Genomic DNA, 22,500 nt, shown 5'->3' with positions numbered 1-22,500 from the left:
GAAACTGGGCACACTGCGGCCACAGTCACAGGAAGAACAGTGTACAAACATGACGATCACTGCGCTGTGCTGTTTCTTTTTAAACTAAAACAGGAAGTGGTTGCTCGCGGTTGCCATGGTTGCCAGGAGAGCAGTTTCACTGTCCAACGCCTATCCTCAAAGGAGGCCAATGAGACCACAGCAGAGTGAAGCAGGTGGAAGTGGTGAGGATGACACAGCAGCTACACAGCAACACACAGCGTGAGGCAGGGTGTGGTGGTGGTAGTGGTGGTGTGTGTGCGTGTGTGTGTGTGGGTGTGTGTGGTGGCTGATCTGAACGAGGCATTTAGCCATGCGCATCACGAGAGAATGACTTGGCTGCCGGGCTTTGCGCTTAGAATAACAAGCCAGGGAGCGGGTTTGTGTTTGGCTGCCGGGGGGTACAAGCACAGGCCCCGGCTGGATTTGGGATGATCCCAACTACGGGACGCTCAGCTGGAATGCCATGCTTCCCATCCCCATGTGCCGTCACAGAGACGGAATTCTCATCTCATCATGACAACTGCAGTTCAGTTCAGTTCACACACACACACACACACACACGTGCACACACACACGCGCACACACACCCTAACTGAGATAAGGAAGCTCAATCCACTATTGTCTATTTCTGGTGACACATGTTTATACACTGTACTATACATTACACTGAAGAAAAGTGGGTACAATAAGGTTATAAATACTCAGTACAAACCCCATTCATTAACATGGCATTATGAACCCAACAGAGAGAGACTGCACAGGAAGGCAGAAGCACTAAAGGAAATCCTGCCAACCCTACTACACACTAGAATAGAGAGAATGAGCAGCTTAGCAACCATAGACTGAGCCAGAAGTGTCCTGTGTCAGCCTATTGCCAGTATGTTGCTTTAAAGGTTCATATGGAAATAAAAATAGACGATAGCTGAAAAAAGGGGAAAAATAGGAATCAGGAGCTGCTGTCGGGTTTAAGTAAGGACCATTTCAATTGTAGATTCTGAAGCAGTTTTTTTTTATTATTTGTTTTCTTAAACGGCCAGATCCACACCTGAATTCTGGCCCAGTGCCAGAGCTGAAGAGAACTGAAGCCCTGTGCTGTGACTAGGTTACAAGGCTGCGAGGAGAGGGGGGGGGCAATACGAGCAGCACTCCTTGGGGATAGGCTCCCGTTGAGACATTTGAGTGTAGGGGCCGAGAAACACAAACACACACACACACACACACACACACACACACTCTAAATTGAGAAATGCTAATGTTGCTGTAAGCCTCAAGTAGAACATGTGCCCTTCCCCCAGCCACACACGTCTCAACGTGAGCATGTTTGCTTTTCTCTAATCACAGGAAGTGAGATGTTCTATTGTTGTGCCCACTTCAGTGCTATACCGTGTGGAGGAAGTGTACTTCCTGTTGACTATCTTTGACGTCAAAATATCTATACTATAAAGGGACTATAAGTCTACTCTATTAATAGTCACATTGGATGAATACTTTAGTTTGCATGTTTTATGAGTGTAAAATACATTCTAAATATATTTGAGATATTAAGTATACGTACACAGGAAACAATACTTAGGAAAGCTAGTTTAGCAGAGTAGTATATATTTCTCAGTCCAGTTAGTGAGTTGCCTCTGTCCAGTCTCTTATGAATTGCAGTAATGGTCCCAAGAGGCTCCTAATGGCTGCCCCATTTGCCTACAAATTAGTCCTCTTAAAACACAGCCCATGTCACACAAGTAGGCACTCGTGAACTCGCCGATCTGGCCAGTCAGTGAATGGAACTCGTGGATGACGTACCATGCTTTTGGGTGTCAGGGGGAGGGCAGAGGTACTGAGGTTATCCTCTCTCTTCACCTCAAGCACATCACACACACACACACACACACACACACACACACACAGACACACACACACACACACACACACACACACACACAGACACACACACACACACACACACACACACACACACACACACACAAACAAACAGGGGTGTGGTTTTCAGCTCTGCTGCCACACACTGATTGATGACGCGTCAGCTCGAGTCCAGGGAACTGAATGTCACACATGCCATGTTTTTTGGGGTTGAAAATGTCAACATCTGCAGGCCTTTACTCATACAGTAAGCCTAAACCCAGAACAACATATATCAATATGTACATTATATATTACCCTTATACAATGTTGCAGAATGAAGAGGAAACATCACCATACATGTTCCAGATTCGACAAATCATCATACCTAAAAATGGCATATTTCTAATTGTTGTTATAGACGTATGTACAGTATACTGCAGTCAGGTGTTACAAGGTGCTATGAATGGCATTATAATTATATACACCCTTTCGACAAGAAAAACAAAAACAATGGTTGAGCGTTCTTTTTTGTTCCCAAACTACTTCCGTTGCATTATGATAAGACATGAAATGTTAAAACGGAAACCTTGTGGGAACAACTATGACACTGATAATGCAACACTCTTAAAACGGTCTATAGTTGTTGTTGTTGTAGTACATACAGTATGGATACTGCTGTAAGGTCTTACAAAACTACAACAAATAAAGGCCATGGTTAGCCGTTGGAGAGATGGTCAGGCACCAGACTACATTTCAAATCCCCCCGGGGACATCGCTATTGTTAACCTCTATCCACTGCCTCTGAGAAGAGGATTTGGCACGCACATATATAAATTACACAGTGGCATACATAATGTATGTCACCTAATTACTACAGCTCTGCTGTCCTCTACCACGCTGACATAATCACCAGAACTGATTCATGAGTTCATTCAAGCTCTTATTTCGGTTGGTCCAGACAGAACCTAGCTGTGCCGCGTTACACATCGAATCCTCATCACCGGCAGCTAGTCTGAGTCAGAACTGATGCAAAAGTTTAATCCTCAAATGGAGCTCACAGGAGGGGGGGGGGGTGGGGGTGGTAGGGGGTCAGCCGGCCACACGGTATCTCCCTCGGCCAGCCGTGTGCCTGTGTGCATATGCAGATGGATATCAACAGAGGAGCAGACCGCTCTGGATCTGGGCTTTTTTTCCGCAGCGTCACAAGAGGGCTTCGCGGAGGACAGATGGGGGAGAATAATTGGCAGACGCAGCCCAGGGCTGAATCGTAGGTGCAGCTTTTTACACACACACAGGCAGATACACACCGCCAGCGAGTAGAGTGGAGCAGACACTCCTCAGAATTCAAACACAAAAGAGGCGACCCCCCCCACCCCCACCTCTCTCTCTCTCTCTCTCTCACTCACACACACACACACACACACATACACACACCTCCACACACTCTCGCAGTTTTGCTGTCTTTCAGAAGCGGAGGAACAGGCGGCAAATAGCTGGAGCCTGCCATTGTGGGAGAGCGTGACAGACAGGGTGCAACAACAGAAGTGACAAACCTTTTGGAGGCTGCTCATTGTGTATGTATGTGTGTGTGTGTCTGTGTGCGAGTGTGTGTGTGTGTGTGTGTGTGTATGGGGGGGGGGGGGGGGTCCTCTCGTCTCTTATTTTTTCCCTCCTGAGCTCTTTCCATGTCCCTGGTTACTAGGAGACGGTGGCTGGCTGCGTGGGGAGATGGCGGAATAGAGAGAGTAGTGGAGCCAGCAGCTGTGAGAAGCCCCCCCTCCCCTCCCCTCCCCTACCACAACACCTCAGATCCTCACCACACACACCCTCATAGAGCCATACACACACACACACACATCTACCCACCTCCCATCTACACACACACACCACACACACACACACACACACACACACACACACACACACACAGTAGCCCTGCAACCGGAGCAACCACTCCAGCTCCGAAAGAAGCACAAAATGTTCCCTTCCTGGCCACTGTAATTTACGTGTGTGTGTGTGTGTGTGTGGGTGTGTGTGTGTGTGTATGTGATTGTCACTGCCAAAGCAGAGAGGCAGCCAGAAAAGCCAACAGGCCTACCATATGTCTTTAGGTTACATGGGAAAACAGGCCAGAGCAGTGAAACTCACACACACACACACACACACAGAAGCACAGCTCACTCAAGGGGGCAGTGAACCGGGGTAATTACCCCTCGGCCGCCTCGTCCGCCTCTCACGCTCTCCGCTGGGGGTGAACCCCTCTGAATGGCCAGTTCACGGACTCCCACTCGCCACCCGGCACAGGTAGTACCGTCCGCCACTAAAGACTGAGACTTCCAGCTTCACTTCTTCCTCATTCTCTTAAAGGAGAATTCTGGAATTTTTCAACCTGGGCTGTAAGAGATTACTTTACGGGTTACAAAATGCTGGAATTCTCCTTTATGGTGATGCAATTTTTGAGTAATGTGCCTGCCGATAAAGTTCCCCATATTCTAGATAAGAAATAAGTCAATGCACACTATAAATACTATCATATAAATACAAAAATATAAAAATATACAAAGAAATCTTCCTGCTTCTATGGGAATTTAACCATAGGGGTCAAATACCATAGAGGTCCCCGGTAATTTAAGCAAGAACATTTATTTATTTATTTACGATACATTCTTCATTCACAAAGAAGATTGGTGTCCTTAAAGGTTGGATTTTTACTCATCTTTAGAACTAAGGCATTAGGATGAGTTTTATATTCCTCTTTTTAGTCAACTTTAGCATGGGGTTGAATACTTATTCTCCACACTGTATACATGCACACACACTCACACACACACACCATACAGTACATAACATACATACGTACAGTACATACATACATATTTATACTATGTATTTAAAGTGGGCTATTATCAGGAAAGTATCCAAATATCGATCCATAAAATAATCCACCAATATTTCTCAAAACCTTGACCCCACAGATCATCCCCCTCACAGATAGAAACCATGACATTTCTTCTAACAACCCTGAGTAGTACATTCACAGCTAAGTGGCTCTCCCAACAAGATCTGTTCTGGCTCCTAGAGTGTGTGGATGAGAGATTACTATAAAATCCCCTCTACTTGTGTTTAATGTATCTGTCCTTGTCAGGGCCAGTGTTTTGCAGTGCTTTTCCTGAGCTCAGGAGCTGAAAATGCGAGAAGACATCCAGAAGCTTAACTTGTTTGTCATGGCCAGGCTTTTATTAGATGACATGTTTTTCAAATAAGTTAATGCACACTATAAACATGACATGAAGAAAAAAAAAAAAACAATTACAACACAGTGGATGGGTGGATATCTTTACACAATTGTAGGCCTACTGACAGGATGCATTGAGCAACATGGCAGAAACTGATGCAACGGAGTCCAGGCGCTAAAACCAACTGCCAGAAAGAGTCCGAATGTATGTTTATTTACGTCTACGGACTTGTGTGAATATATATATAATATATGTATGCTGAAAAATATACAAAATTAGAGCACTTGGCAGCGGTTGACGTTGGTTCTTGGGATGACACATGGATCCCTCTAGTTGTAGTTTGTACACATTTAAATTTGAAATGGTGGTACATCTGACAGTTGGGACTGAAAGTGAAGCTGCTTTGAACGGCGGTGGTCATGGATGCTGTGCAGTGTTGGCTCTCCCTTGAGGCTTTGGTCTGACCATGTTAACACTAACAGCATCTTAAGGTAACCTGTTCTCCCTTTTCCTTTACCCCTGTCCCTCTTCATCATCAGTGCTGCAGTTCTACTCTTCTATACACGCGTTCTCTTCTGTCCTTTTCTCCCAACACTTCCCTCCCTCTTCTTTTTCTCTCTCTCTCTCATCCCTCCGTCTTGCTTTCGTCTCTACGCTAGCTGCATGCGTTGCGGTTGCTCCAGATTGGCGCGGAACTTGTCCAGGAACTGCGAGGCCAGCTGGTCGTCCACCAGCCGCCCGTCGCTGGACAAGGTGACGGTCATGAGCTGCAGGGCGCGCAGGGCCGGGCCCGAGCCGTCCTGGGCGTCGGGGGTCAGCCGCAGCTCGGCGCGCGAGGTTCCGACGGCCAGGATGCAGGCCTGCGGCGGGTTGATGACCGCGCTGAAGCCGCTGATGCCAAACATGCCCAGATTAGAGATGCTGGAGGGAGGAGAGAGAGAGAGAGAGAGGTGAGAAAGATCAAGAGACAAAGAGAGGGAGAGAGGGAGAGAGAGGTAGAGAGAGAGAGAGAAAGAGAGAGAGAGAGAGAGAGAAAGAGAGAGAGAGAGAGAGAGTGAGTGTGTGTGTGTATGTGTTAGGGATGCAACGGTACAGTTTTGCCACGGTTCGGTTTGTATCACGGTTTTTGGGCCACGGTAACGGTTCGGTTTCAATATATCAATATTATCTTGGCTCTAGCATACAGGAGGCTATATTTGCCTTTTCTATTTCAAATCAACAATGTGCTTCTACTTACACTTGCAGAGAAAATATTAAATGCATAGCCTGACACAGATGAAGCAGAATCACAAAAATGTATTAAAAGAAAAGAACACCATCATTGCCTTCTGTCATAAACAGGCAATGTTATCCATAGTGCAGTGCAGCATAAAGTAATGTGTAGTTATTTATTTAATAAACTCACTGTTCTTCACACATTTAAAGAAAATACTTAACTGTTATACACCCTCAAAAAAGTAGTGAACAATTCTGAAAATCTTCTCAAAATAATTGGTGAGGTAGTATTATGTGTAGTTTCAAATGGATATTTGATTTGGGAGTGCCTGCCCTGTCCTCTTTTATGAACGTAAAAAATGTAAACATAGACAAAAGTGCAGTGCAGCATTAAAAATATTAGAACAATGAAATGAACATTATTGCAACCTGTTGTCAGGGGGGGGCAATATTCCGAGAAGAAAGTGGCAAATTTGCCACTTCACAAAGTGTCTGTTTCCCCTGTGTCTCCTGTCGTGTGTGTGTGTGTGTGTGTGTGTGTGTGCGTGTGTGTGCGAGAGAGTTGTGTGATTGACGAGTGGACGAGCGATTGACTGATTTAGCAGTGAGTTTATTGTTTTTCGAGTGGACACCTCCCGCTGCCCGTAGCCTAGCATGTACAACGTCAGGAAAATAAATGACCCGAGTTTGGAATGACATGTCAGCCTCCCCATCTCCTATAACCTCCCATCCCTACAATATTTTCCAGTAAACTATCAAAAAGAGAATACACTCAGCTGTGTCGGCGTCACGCTTTCTTAGGCTACTCTAGCGAGCAATCAACGCAGGGCAGAACCACGGTTACAATGTTACACACAGACTTTATAATGTGGCAAATTTTCGACCTTCTAAAGTGGCAAATTTGCGTCTTTACAAAGTATATATACGTGGCCCTAATACGCCGTCGTATTCGTTATGTCTTTGGGAATTATAGGAATATTGTTGTCGAAAGGCTGCAGCAATGGATGGTTGGGTTTTCGGTGGCAAACTAACTCTCCGTGCTGCTCCACTTAAGGTTACAGCCGGGTGATGAAGGCGCAAGTGGGCCGACATGTTGATGTGTTACCTTTATTAGGTGATCGTTGTGAAGCAGTGCTTGCAATGCACACTGTGCTTTGTTTACTGACGGTCTTTTTGCCTTGTTCGTGGGCTACTTCAAATGTCGCCATGATCATGCAGCCGCCGGTAAAGTTTGTTTCTTCTCACATGACTCCTTCATTTGCATTTCAACGCGCTTATTGGCTCTTGGGAAATTCAGTAAAATTCTGATTGGTTGTTGCAAGGTTGACGAGAGGCAAGCTGAACAGTCAGAGAAAACGCATCCCCCGGGTCCTAAGCACTCCTCTCTATCGCTCCCAGGCTACGCGCGCGCAATAACCTTGTATTAAATAAAAAGTTTAATGTCGCGTATACCGAAATATTGCGGTTTAGGTGAGTCTATTGAACCGAACAGGCCAAACCGAACGGTTCAATAAATTATTGAAAACCGTTGCATCCCTAGTATGTGTGTATGTATACGTGTACATACATGTATGTGAGGGTGTGTGAAAGAGAGAGAGCGAGAGAGAGAGTGTGTGTGTGTGTGTGTGTGTGTGCGTGTGCGCGTGTGTGTGTGTTTGTGTGTGTGTGTGTGTGAGAGAGTGAGTGAGTAAGAGAGAAGATTAAATTCCATCTAACTGGAAGCATGACACTGATACAACAGCAATGTCTGGTATCTCTGGGTAAATAACACCAGTTCGGAGGAATATGAGGGAGAGTGAGTGTGTGTGAGATCTCTTATCAGTCTCACCTGAATGATCCACCCTGATACTCCTCAGGCAATAGTTTCCCATCCCGAGCCTTCTTAGCCAAAGCCTGAGAGAGAGAGAGAGAGAGAGAGAGAGAGAGAGAGAGAGAGAGAGAGAGAGAGAGAGAGAGAGAGAGAGAGAGAGAGCTTTATTTTCTTCAATAGACTCATGACAGACATTGTTTAAAACTCTGAAGCTCTGGAGAAACAACCCATCCATGTAAATGTTGATTTTGCCGTGAAAACACAATCAGAAACACAAAACAATCTCCATCAACAAGACGCCATGTTATGACTCATGTTTACAGTGTGTAATGCGGGTACATTTTCCACCTGGTGTCTCTCACACACACACACACACACACACACACACACACACACACACACACACACACACACACACACACAAGCAAACATCCTCACTCAAATCAAAACTTGCCTTCAAAACTACAACAACACATGACAATCACCTGATCTGCTGAAGCTCTAATGGCCAACCAGTAGTTTTGCATGTTTGAGCTACTGTCTTGGTTGGTGATTGTGATGACTTTCTAAGACGCAGGTTTCAAAACCCCCTTTTATCTTTTCAAAAGTGACCAGTACAGCTTAAGCTGCCAGCAAACTGCGGTGCGTGTTCAGAGCAACACAGGGAGAAGACCTGCTCAGTGGCTGCGGATGTAGACAACAGAAACGTACGGTAACGGTGGGAACACTGATGATAGAGAACGCAGATAATAGAATATATGGTGAATATGTGAATCTCTATTCACAGTCTATGTGAGTGATATTGCTGTGACATCCAACTGAGACTATATTGCATTGTTGTGACACTATTTATACTGACTTTCCTCTAGCAGATCAGCACTCTTTACAACATCAATTATTTTCCAGATTTCAGATTCTGCACAGTTGTGAAGTAGCTCCCGTTTATTGGCCACACTGCGACTGTATATCAATTCGCCCAAAAAAACTCCTTGTGAAGTTTAAATGAGCCGTCACGTTGCAACAGACCTACAAATTAGCAATCTGCCATTAGGAGCCAGCAAACCCAGCAGACCCAGTAATCAGCACGCATCTGCAGGCGGCTGGTTGTCTGGTTTTGTATGGCTAGCGGGCTAGCGTGCTAGATGGCTAGCGGGGTGGCGGGGGCCTTGACATGCCTATGGACGATGCAGCAGCAGGGGATGGCCTTCTATCTACAGAGATAATGAGCGACATAATTGCTGCCACTGCTGCTGACACTACAGCTAGTTTTCACAAACACACACAGATACGCAGATTACGCACACACACAGACACACGCACACACACATACAGTACCGTACACACTTAAGGATTCCCTTTTAATGCACAAACATGGTCTCTGTTGAAAAAAAAAGCACATCCAAGTATATCTTACGGTCAAAGCGCTCAGTATGTCTTTGGTCTAGTCCTCAAATGCACATGTGCACGCGCACATGCACACACACACACACAGTGGAGCACACATTGCCTTCTGAGAGAGAGAGACACACACACACAGTCAGTCAGTTGGTCTGAGAGCACTCTTCACTGAGTCAAGAGGGAAATGAGAGTCTGGTGCTCAGTGGAGTGTGTCTATGGGTATGTGTGAATATGTGTGTGTCTATGGTGTGTGTGTGTGTGTGTGTGTGTGTGTGTGTGTGTGTGTGTGTGTGTGTGTGTGTGTGTGTGTGTGTGTGTGTGTGTGTGTGTGTGTGTGTGTGTGTGTGTGTGTGTGTGTGTGTGTGTGTGTGTGGAAGGCCCTGCTGTTCCTGTGAGGCATCTTTTAGCATCTCATCAGCACCCAGACGGGTGAGCTGAGGAGAGGACTTCAGCTCTCTCCAACACAGTCCACAACACACACCAATCAGCAGTGTGTCTTGTGCCCAGCCGGCATGATACAGCTACAGACACAATCTCTCACACACACACACACACACACACACACACACACACACACACACACACACACACACAGATGCATGCACGTGCACCCACACTCACATGAGTCTGTAAATGGCTGGGTGTGTGTGTTTGCGTGTGTATGTGTGTTTGTCGGATGGAGGTGGAGTTGTACATATGCATGCGACCTCTGTGTGTGTGTGTGTGTGTGTGTGTGTGTGTGTGTGTGTGATAACCCTGCTTCCTATGTGATCTATGGGGAACATATCTCATAGAGAGGAAACAACAAGGCTACCGGAACTCCTGCACTTCCTTCTTCTTCAGACACACCTGCTAAAAAACACACGCAGCCCCACATGTATGGACCAACGAAACGTGACTGGACGGCGCTTGTGTCTTGCGTTTGGCGGGTGGGTAGACGGACGCGTGGGCGGAAAAGATCATTAAACTGGCGAGGGGGAGCGGGGAGCATGGTGTGTGAGTGAGTGAGTCAGGCGCACATACACACACATACACACACACACACACACACACACACACACGGCTCTCGCTTCGACAAGCCCAGCGGATCTCAGCCGTCACACGCCAGCCTTTATTCCATCAAATAGAGATTGATTTAGGAGCCGCCCAGGGAAGCACAGGAAAGGGGGAATACAGGCAGAGCAAAAAAGAGAGGAAGAAGTGATGGGCAGATCGAAGAAAGAGAGTACTGATGTTTTAGAGCAAAGAGACTTACAGAGGCAGCATGAGGATTAGGAGAGAGAGAGAGAGAGAGAGAGGTAGAGAGAGTGAGTGAGTGAGAGAAAAGAGAAAGAGAGAGAAAGATAGAGAGAGTGAAAGTGAATGAGTGAGTGTGGGAGTGTGTGAGTGGTGAGTGAGTGAGTGAGCGAGTGAGTCAGAAAGAGGGAGAGACAGTGTAAGTGAATGAGTGAGTGAGTGAGTGAGTGAGTGAGTGAAATACAGTGTAAGTGAATGAATGAATGAATGAATGAATGAATGAGTGAGCGTGTGAGTGAGTGAGTGAGTGAGTGAGTGAGTGAGTGAGTGAGTGAGTGAGAGAGTGAGAGAGTGAGAGAGTGAGAGAGAGTGTAAGTGAATGAGAGGTGAAGGAGTCTGCTTGAAGAGAACGGGTGATGGAGTTCGAGGGGAAGAGGAAGAGATGTAATTACACGTGATTGGTCAGATTCCCTCAGACCACACAGCCTCTGCCACAGCGAGGCAAACCACAGCAGCCCACCACTAACATCCCAGCACTTCCTGAAAATCGTATGTGTGTGTGTGAGTGTGTGTAAGTGTGTGAGTGTGTGTGTGTGTGGACGATCAGCAAGAACTGGCAAAAGTTCAGGCCTCTGCTAACCACAGTTCCATCTGTCTCTGTGCAAACACACACACACACACGCACAGAAGATCCTCCCACTATTTGCTTGCATCCAGCTCCCAATCCTCTGATCCCATCACCGAATAATGAGCCCATAAAAGGCAAGGAGAGAATAGAGGAGAGATGATCACACACACACACACACACACACACACACACACATCCAGGGAAGGACAAAGGGAGGGAGTAACACTTTTAGTAAGGGAAAATGGAACACTTTTGCCAGCTAACACATGCACAGACACAGACACAGACACAGACACAGACACAGACACAGACACCGACACAGACACACACACCAAGATCCATCGAATGGAAATCTGTTAATAAATCAATCCGTTTATCCAACTCCAATTTCAGCTTCCAACACACACATTATACATGTGACCATTTTTGGTAGATCTGCGTGGAGCACTGACTTCGGGTCAGTGCACGGCCAAAACAGAGGAGAGACGAAACAGACTCGGCCACAGATCTACCAGCGCTAACCGTGTAAACCCCACGCCCGCTTATCCCAGTCTGCCCATCTCCACCGAAAGAGCACAGCACACAGTCGCTGTGGATCCCGGAGCACTCCGGAACGCCCTGGGCATTCCGCAGCTTCCACGGCACGTCTGCCGCCGGAATGATGTGCAGTTGCCATGGTTACCTTGGCACTGGCGGAGATCTCCTGCACGCCCTTGCCGGCCGCATCCTTGATGATGGGGGTGATGAGGCCTCGGTCCGTCGCCACGGCGATGGCAATGTCGATGGTGCCCAAGGCCCTGGGGCCGTCGCCCGCCCAGGTGACGTTGACTTCAGGTAACTCCTATAGTGGAGGAGACGGGGACAGGTCATACACTGCATATATGTCATAACATTGGACAAACCAACAGGGTGGGATGCCATTCGAAAAGGTCTGTTTACGCTCACCAGAATGCTTGTTGATTAGCACAGACAGACAGACAGACAGACAGACAGACAGACAGACAGACAGACAGACAGACAGTCTAACGGCATAGGAGCAAAAACTGAGAAATGGTCCTCCTGCCAAGACAATTCCCCTTGGGAGGATAGAAAAAAAAAAAAAAAAAACAACCAAACTAAATGAGAAAGAAAACTCTCTAAGACTGACAGTCGATCCTGATACTGCATTCTTTTAATCTGTCATCTGAGAGCTTCAGACGCAGCCTTTCAAAGGCATCTCTCTGAACGAACAGATAGCCTGTTAATTTCCTCCACCATGTCTCTATCCATCCACTGCTGGGGGGGGGGGGGGCAGAGAAAGCCCGCTAATGGGGGAAATAGTGTCTATTTTTAGACACATCATACGACTGCTTTGTACCATAGACTGTATATATATATATATATATACTGTCTATGCTTTGTACAGATGGGAATGGAAGGTGGGGGGGTGGGGTGTGTGCGCTGTGCAGGTATGTATGTGAGTGTGTGTGTGTGTGTGTGTGTGTGTGTGTGTGTGTGTGTGTGTGTATGTGTGTGTGTGTGTGTGTGTGTGTGTATGTGTGTGTGTGTGTGTGTGTGTGTGTGTGTGTGTGTGTGTGAGTGCTTGATGATTTTTCAGGCAAACATTTGCTGCCAGCAGCCGGAGGGAGTATGTGAGTGTGAATGTGTGTGTGGGAAGACTTCTGACAGATATACTTATATATCTATATGGAGAGAGAGAAAGAGAGAGAGAGAGAGGGAGAGAGAGAGAGAGAGAGAGAGAGAAAGAGAGAGCGCTTTCATACTCTCATGACCACCGGCCGTTTGGCTCGTGTGGATGAGATCAGTGGTATTGGCCGTCTCCAGCACCCATGCTCCAATCAGGGCAGGGCTCCCCCAGGGCTCGCCCATTGTTCCAACCAGCCTGAACATGAGAGCTGGTGTGTGCAGGGATGGGAAAGACAGGCCTTATGACTGCATACGGCCCCATACCATCGCATACCACAGCAGGCCAGCGCGGCCCGGAGACAGAGAGTCCCTCACACACAGCTTAGCATCCATTAGATGGATGCTCTGAGTTGGGTAGTCTAGTCCTGCCTGTCTCCGGGCTCAAAGCAAGGACAATCTGTGCCTGAAGCACAGATCAAGATATTTTCAAAGCCACTACATGTAATTAACTATTTTCAAAATCTTACACAAGCATGGCCAACACTTGGAGTAGTGTCTGAGAACTGTTAAGCACTGTTTATGTTTATGAGACTTGATACCATGAAAGTGATATTTAAGAAAAAAAAGATCAGCATTACATCTCCACGTGCTCTAACACTGAAATCGTAAGGGCCGTTCACAACAAGAACGATAACTATAAACAAAATATCGTTCTCGTTAATATGAATGACAACATTCAAACATGAACTATGACATAAAAAATGATATTGTTGGGGGAAAAAAGCTAACAGCCAATCAGAACCCATCAAATTTTAGCCATCACATCATATTGTGTATCGTTATGGTTATGCTTATAGTTATGGTTATCGTTCTTGGTGTGAATGCCGCTTTAGTCAATAGCTGCTTTCAGACCTAGGTGTAAGTCTGCATGTTCTGTGGATGTAAAGCAGTTGGGCCGTATATCTGAACAACATAACAGGACATTTAGAACTCCAGCTCTTACACTACTCCCCTTCTAGTATTTCCGACGGACATTACGTAAACGTGCTTATGTCTGAACGAAGCGAAGAACACTCGCAGATTCTGTTCATGTGCGTGTTCAACAAACATTCAACCTGTTCAACCACGCGGAGATTCTGTTCCTGTGTTGTTCACACATAATGTCCGCATGTAATGGCATCATCTCTGAATCGCCTGAGGGGTCGGACCTCCGTTTGAGAAAGATCCGCATGCTGCGGAGGACGTGTCTGAAAACAGCTAACGCAATCAATCACATTGATCACATCTGGACTTCATTTGGGCTCAACATTTATCGACTCATCTGGGTTGACCCTATCTATTGATCCTTCACATTCTCAATCAGTGGATCAGCAAACCTGAGAACTGACTGTGGGACAACTCAACGTGGACAAATGAACAACAGGCAGTGTAAGATACTCTTTTTCTCACACACATACGCGCACAGACATCCACACACACACACACACACACACTAATGAATAGACAAAGTGGGGACTTACTCTAAGGGTGACTGCAGCTGCTTTGATGATAAAGTCGTTGACGGACACTTTGATGTCCTCTGAAAGAGAGACGGAGAGAGAAGAAGGGGTTAAGAAGTCATTCCTCTGAAAGAGAGATTGAAGAGAGAGCGAGAGAGTGAAGAGAGAGAGTGAAGAGGAGAGAAGTCAGAGAGACGCATCTCATTATCAACAGGGAGAGTGTTGTTTTGTTTTTGCAAATGTTCCCATCAAAGATACATCAAATCTACATCAAACACACACACAACCATCACCACTACCACCACCACCACCACAATCTCTTTGATAATGGAATTTCAAATAAACTCTGACCCATGATTTTATCTCTTTTAGTACATAAACATACTCCACAAAAAAACAAAACACAGACACACACACACACACACACACACACACACACACACACACACAACAAAGACACACTCCTGGAATGTTTTTCTCTCCTGACAATGCCTGTGTGGTTAGGTAAGGTCAGGCGGTGGCAGAAGGAAATGACAGGAGAACTGCTACCCCGCACCTTTGGGGAAAACGGCAGGAGATGAGCACTATAAACCTGTCTTTCGCTGAGGCTGGCTGGGCACTGGATCAACAAACCCAGGCAGTGTGTACGTCCCATTGGGGAGAGACGAACCAGCGGAGAGGTGAGAGGAGAAGAGAGGAGAGAGTAGGAGAGGTGAGAGGAGAGATGAAGAAGAGAGGAGAAAAGAGAGGAGAGGAGGGGGGAGGAGAGAAGAGGAGAGGAGAGGAGGAGAGGAGAGGAGAGGAGAGGAGAGGAGGGGAGAGGATATGAGGAGAGGAGAGGAGAGGAGAGGAGAGGAGAGGAGAAGAGAAGAGAGGAGAGGAGAGGAGAGGAGAGGAGAGGAGAGGATATGAGGAGAGGAGAGGAGAGGAGAGGAGGAGAGGAGAGGAGAGGAGAGGAGAGGAGAGGAGAGGAAAGGAGAGGATATGAGGAGAGGAGAGGAGAGGAGAGGAGAGGAGAGGAGGAGAGGAGAGGAGAGGAGAGGAGAGGAGAGGAGAGGAGAGGAGGAGAGGAGCTGAGCTCTGGCCCCTGAGGAAGCGGAGCTCAAGCCTGCTATGGCGGAGCAAGGTCACACATTCTCCAGCGCCACGGAACAATCAGCCCTCTATTCTCCCAGCATGCTCGGAGGCCCGCCGGGGCCATGTGCTCAGGTCTTTAGGCTCTGAGGGGATCCCGCAGGAGAGAGACCCAAACAGGAACAACACCAAAGCAGGGAAGGAATCACACATCGATACCATGAGAATTTTATTCGACATCGATTGGTCACTCTGACCTGACCCTTGTGTGATTGGCATTTTGACCTCTTGTCTCACGGTCACTTGATACCAACTTCTCAGGTTACTCTTGTCCATGTCGTGACACCTGACCTGTGGGAGCTGTTATATTACGCAAGAGTGAGTACCCAATGTGACCTCTGTAGTCTTCACCTGACCAAGGACCCACTTTTGAACACTGATTGTGGTCATTGATTGTGATTCCTCCACGGCTAATTTACCACAATGACGTACAGTACTTAACACTTTGTAGCACAATGACCTGCATTTTGCTTCCTGGCGCTTTGATCACACTTGCTCAGGCATGTTTCCAAAGACGCCCTCACCGTTTCCTTGTTAAATGGTCATTAAGGGCCCACTCACTGGCGGATCGTATCAGCTTTTAGATGACGATCTGTCTGACGACTGCAAATCAACAGGATTCTCAGTAGGCGGACAGAGACTACAGTGAAAGGGGTGATAGGGAGTAACGGCTTAGAGGAGGTGAAAAGGGAAGTGCTCCAGGGTGCGGGCAACACCCGACCGTGTGGGATAAACAAGCAGACAAAACGCACCAAAGTCAAGAGAAACCAACATGCTTCTACACACTGGCCTTAATCAGTGTTTTGATGCCAGATTAATGTTCTGAAATACGTCCGTTTCGCTAGTCAGTCAACACATTCCAGAAGTCTGTGAATGAAAGGCAAAGACTCCAATGTCACCGTCATGGCTGCCATCTCTGCCATCACTCTTTAGCTATTATGTGCTTCATGTAAACAAAAAACAAAACACACCTGGCAGTTTGCAAATGTCTGTTTGACACAAACATATGAGCCAAATCATAACACATCTCAAATGTCACCGGGACATTTTGCAGCCAGCCTGTTGCTAGGGCAAATTCCAGTGTGTGTGTGTGTGTGTGCGTGTATGTGTGTGTGATAGGTATATGTGAACGGCAGTAACCCCTGCAAAGGTCACGTGAGAGGCAGGTAATGCGTTTCACTCATGCATGACGATGGCGACACACGTGTACATCATGTTCTAGCCGTGTTAATGAGTCATGCAGCCCGCGGCCATGGAAGCCAAGGGGTCCTGGAGGAGCCTCATCCACACACATAGGTACCGAGGCATGGAGGCAGGGGGGCAGGGAGGCAGGGGGGCAGGGGGGCAGGAGGGCAGGGGGGCAGGAGGGCAGGGGGGCAGGGGGGCAGGGAGGCACGGAGGCACGGAGGCACGGAGGTAGGGGGCTGCAGGTTGGAAGGGAGGAGGAAAGGGGAAAAGAACAGGTTGGCATTGCCGAGCTGAGCAGAGCAGCTAATACTGTGCTTAACACCCTCTGTAATATGACTGTCTGGATCATGACTTGTCATACCAACAACTATTCATATCATCAGGGCGCGACATCAATGGTTGCCCGTTTGCCCTTGGCTACCAAACTGTTACAAGTGGCAACCAGATTTGGTTGGCTTTGGCAACCAGAACTTCATTCCTGGTTGCAAAGCTGGCAATCACTTTTAAATGTTACATTGAGCCCTCAGTTACAACGTGTACAAACTTCTGTACTTACAATAGCTAATATGAGCGCACAAGTGATAGATCATATATGAGCTCAGACATGTTATTAGACTTGATTAATTAGATTGTTTATTTCTCACTAACTTTCACAAATCCTGAAACCCTGAAACGGGCACAAACCCACAAAACTTATTTGCTAATACAGATATACTGCCGTCTATGATTTAGCTTCACCATCTTGGATTATTTTTTCGAGTTTACCTTCAAGCAACGTCCGTCTCTCTTGCTTGACAACGACGTACGACACGAGTGGAAGAGTGGTTGGTAAAGCATATCGCCACGCCTGTAACTGCTTACGGCTACGAATTACAGCCACGCCGATATTCTTTCCAAACCTCACTCCCACTCGTGTTCTATTGCGTAAATATCAGGTCAATGTCCGGTGATCAGCGGAGTCGAGGCAGAAGAAGCACCAGATCAGGGATGTGTGGAGAACAGGCTCCACTGACTAAGGACTGTGTTTTCCCAGAGCACATTGAGCAACCGCCATGGTTAGCTTTTAAGGAAGTGTTAAAAAATGAAAGTGTCTCCATCCTTTCAACAATGGCAGTTGCTCAATGATGCTTTCTGAGATACACACCACTTGAGCGGGTAATGGCGTCCTTAAACCCTTCCTCATTCATCAGGAATTAACATGTTCTAACGGAAGCCATCTATCATCTTTTGACCTTCATCATCCAAGGATAGGATAAAAATGTCTAAAAGTTGGGACTGTTCTCGTAATTGTACTTGCTATAAATATTTTGAGAGGTTTCATGACCGTAACCGCTAATGCTAACTAGACTGTGACATCACTGTGGATGCACACTGTCATAACACCTTACGATGGGCCAAGCAAGCCCAGCTGTGAAACTAGTCCTAACTAGTGGAGGACCGTGGAGGAGATTTCCGTCTCATCATATCTGGATTTAGACTGTTTTTATGGACATTTTGTTTTCATATTTGCATATCCTATTCCTTTCCAAATCGCCTGGTATGGTACACTGGGTTTGTATGGGGGAAAACTGGTGTGTGTGGGGTGGCTGAAGGGAGTGAGAGAGAGAGAGGGTGTGACTGGAGTGTGCAGGTTTTTGCTTGTGCTTCATCTTAGTGTGTGTCATGTTCCGAGTGTACGACTGGGTTCTTGTTATGGGATCTGAGCATGGATGTTAGCATGGTGTGTGTGTGTGTGTGTGTGTGTATAGCGTGTGTGTGTGTGTGTGTTCACCTTTGGCCAGCTCCTTGCGCAGCTTGAGCACAGCCCCCATGTCACAGTCCACGGTGGCGTAGGCGTGAGGGATGGTGGTTTTGGACTCGGTGAGGCGCTGGGCAATCACACGCCGCACGTTTGACGCTGGCACCTCGGAGAACGTGCCCTGTAAAAAAACACACACACACACACACACACACACGGTCACTTCTCCATTCAATAACACAAACAGATACTGCAAACGCACATGCACACACACACACACACACCCCCTTATCACACACACACACACACTCACACACACAAATACTTCCTATCACACACCATCGCACACACACACAGACACACACAGACACTTCTTATCACACACCATCACAGGATTCTATGAAGAGTCCTTCTCCATTTGAAATGTATATCATACATCCTTTTCCCCAAACCCACACACTGTTTTTGTCTGCTTAACTGAAAACACAATTATAGGATTGTAGAAAAAGGCCAACTGCATTTTCACTAGCATTGGTCCAAATCACACAGCGATTTACCACAGATTTACTGCTCTATTCACACACACACACACACACACACACACACACACACACACACACACACACACACACACACACACACACACACACACACACACACACACACACACACACACACACACACACACACACACACACACACACACACACACACACACACCTTTTTGGACCCTTAACTCCTCCACATCAATCAATCAGAGCCAATTTAGCAGTGGGTGACAGGCTTCTCTGGAGAGATTTTAGGTCGATTTAGGGGTATTGGCGAGTCTTATCGATATATTGACTGCCAAAGTGACAGGGGAATATTAGCTCATATATCAGCATGGACAGTGACTCCTCTGGTTTCCTAGAGGCAAATGGGCTGTGAAGATGTAACCAATAGGCTACCTGACTCAAACAATGACACAGAGAAAACCAGCAAAACAGACGAGACATGGAAAACATGCCTTACAATACAAAAACACACTCTAAAAGAAGAATAAAAAGGCACACACACACACACACACACACACACACACACAATAGTGACAAAGGGGGTGTGTGTGTGTGTGTGTGTGTGTGTGTGTGTGTGTGTGTGCGCAGTTTAGGGCCCTGCACCCTGGGAACCTGGTAATTTGTTGTCAATTTATCGTGTATTAGAATTAAAAAGAGGGAGATTTATCCTCTAGTCTGGGCCCTTGGGTCCAGTTAGTTATGTAGCTGTTACATGCCTCAGCGTAGCACTGAGGTCCCTCCCCCCACACACACACCATACACACACACACACCACAGGACTGTAGTCCCGGAGAGAACTGCTACCACAAGCACCACTGCTTTTCTTTCCACTGCTGCATTCTCACCCAGTAGTACGGACGATCTGTTCAGCGCTCCTGTAGCTAAACTAAAAAAGCCACACGCTAACACCTCCAATGTCAACAACCTGATTCCAGTGAAGGCAATAACCCTGGAAGAACTCTCCCCTAACTAAGGGTTCCTCTTTACAGTGACGTCTGACAAAACAAAAGCATTGTGCAAGACAATATCACATATCCCACTATGACATATTCTCTTCCAGTTAAATGAACACTATTTGACAGCCATGGTTGTGGATTACTTGGAAAATCGTCAGGTCCCACGCAACACACAGCAGTATCGTGACTTCATCAAAGGCTTGGCGCAGACCCATGGGCAAGGCAGTGCCCCAAGGACGAAGCTGCCCTTACGCGCACACACATGCCCGGTCTCCACCACAGGTTTCAGTAGCGCCATCCCTCTACAGGCGTCATTGAAACTGTGAGGCTTAACAAACGGAGCATAGGTTAATGAAGAGATAACGGATCAGGGCGTGACAAATGAAAAGGAGAGAGTGTGTGTGTGTGTGTGTGTGCGTGAGAGAGATGATGGCGTGATATAGTTGGCCCTGTTACCAGGTAGAGCCCAAGGTGAAGTGTGACGTAGCAGCTTATTGGTGCACCTCAATGTATCTGCAAAGATCCTCCGCTTTAACCCTCTCTGGTATCTGAATGGAAGCCGCTATGACCTTTCATTGGTCACTGACCGTTCTAAATACTTCTCAAATGATCCTCCTGTGTCATTTACCACTTTTAACAATGCACGTTTACTTAAATGTGTAAACAAATGGGTGAACACATTCTGTGGAAACCATGTGAAACACTCCCATTAATTAATTCATTCATTCATCATTGTTGTAAACAGTATATAAATATTTTGATGACCATCACAGAGCTTTCTGACTCAAGAAGGATGTGGAAAGATGACATCTGTTTTATATAAAGTCATGAGGTTTGTTCAGAACTTTTTAAAACAGTTCACTTCTTACTGCTTTGGTAGCTCTTCCTGAAAGTGTGCTCCCATCTACATGGGCAGATACATGGTTTGTGCACATTTGTGAGTGGTACACGGTTGCGTCAACAAGAAAATCCCAGCTCGAATCGTTGCAGGATTCTGGTGTGATGGTCACAGGGTTTCACTCAGAAACGTCTCCATGATATTCCACAGCTCACTGGCAGAGGAAGATTATGTGGTGCACGGGTAATTACGCGGCTATTCCCCCAGACTGATGGAGCCCTGGAATATAGCAGGATCTATCTCCAACACACAGCCACAGCTCCCAGTCAAGTCCTGCTCCCTGACTGTGACAACATCAGAGGAGCGGATGACCCATTCCACCGTTTATCTGTCTGGTGCACCTTATTTTTTCTCAATAAGTTACCGTGTGTGTGTGTGTGTGTGTGTGTGTGTCCAATAAAGTGGACATGTGTGTGTGTGAGAAAGCGTCTAGAAATAGGTGTTTGTGAGTGAGTGAGTGAGTGAGTGAGTGAGTGAGTGTATGTGTGTATGTGTGTGTGTGTGTGTGTGTGTGTGTGTGTGCGTGTACCACACTTACAGGGGCCCCTGGTTTTCCGGGGACAGAGATGGGGGGGTAGAACGGCCGCCCGGAGGGTGGTGGGGGTGCAGGGGCTGCAGCAGCGCGGGCGGGGGCAGGTGTGGGTGGAGGGGCGGACAGGGCCGGGGCGGGTCTGCCCGTGGTGCCCACCTTCTTCAGCAGATTCAGGGCGTCTCTGTAAATCAAGTAAACAAAAAAAAAAACACGGATGTAAGCAGCACTCTACCACAATCTCCGGAACAGAAAACACCCAAAAAACAACCACTGTGTTGAGTCAGTAACGTGGCCACAATGCTAATCACTGTGTGAGAGCCCAATCTCTGCTGCAGAAATGACTCACGAACACAGATGAACACAGACGGTCAATACGAGAATGTGCTCCATAGACACAGAGCTTGTGCCTTTTCATCTCCACTTACACACACCAGAATGAGAACCAAAACTAGCATCCACTTAAATAGCTTCCTAGCTCATTGCTGGAACACACACACACACACACTCTCTCTCTCTCTAAACACACGTGACTCAACATACACTCACACCTTGTTATGGCTCCTTGTGTAAACAGTTGCTTTACATTCTTGTCTTACAAGCTCGTAAAAAATAAAAGAGGATACAGCAGTCCAGGCGCTTAAATTGCAATCTGGCATCAGCTTGGATGAAAAACACAAGAAAGCAGTTCCCTTCACTGGCCCCACACTGAACCACGCACGCACGCACGCACGCACGCACGCACGCACGCACGCACGCACGCACGCACGCACGCACGCACGCACGCACGCACGCACGCACGCACGCACGCACGCACGCACGCACGCACGCACGCACGCACGCACGCACGCACGCACGCACGCACGCACGCACGCACGCACGCACGCACGCACGCACGCACGCACGCACGCACGCACGCACGCACGCACGCACGCACGCACGCACGCACGCACGCACGCACGCACGCACGCACGCACGCA

The 22,500-nt window shown here is 47.2% G+C and overlaps 1 protein-coding gene across 1 annotated transcript in view; it reads right to left on the bottom strand.

The window, feature by feature from the left end:
* Nucleotides 1-5,090: 5,090 nt before the first annotated feature.
* Nucleotides 5,091-22,500, bottom strand: part of pdhx (pyruvate dehydrogenase complex component X) — a 51,862-nt gene continuing 34,452 nt past the window's right edge. The window contains exons 6-11 of the mRNA XM_062547458.1: nucleotides 21,530-21,704; nucleotides 18,617-18,764; nucleotides 14,545-14,603; nucleotides 12,081-12,239; nucleotides 8,155-8,219; nucleotides 5,091-6,032 (exon numbers count right to left, since the gene is read on the bottom strand). Of these exons, the coding sequence (XP_062403442.1) occupies nucleotides 5,762-6,032; nucleotides 8,155-8,219; nucleotides 12,081-12,239; nucleotides 14,545-14,603; nucleotides 18,617-18,764; nucleotides 21,530-21,704 (877 nt within the window). The 3' untranslated portion in view covers nucleotides 5,091-5,761. The remainder of the gene's footprint in view (nucleotides 6,033-8,154; nucleotides 8,220-12,080; nucleotides 12,240-14,544; nucleotides 14,604-18,616; nucleotides 18,765-21,529; nucleotides 21,705-22,500) is intronic.

Source organism: Sardina pilchardus, chromosome 10 (assembly GCF_963854185.1).
Source record: "Sardina pilchardus chromosome 10, fSarPil1.1, whole genome shotgun sequence".
In the NCBI taxonomy this organism is placed as follows: domain Eukaryota; kingdom Metazoa; phylum Chordata; class Actinopteri; order Clupeiformes; family Clupeidae; genus Sardina; species Sardina pilchardus.
This window is presented reverse-complemented; position numbering and strand designations above follow the sequence as displayed.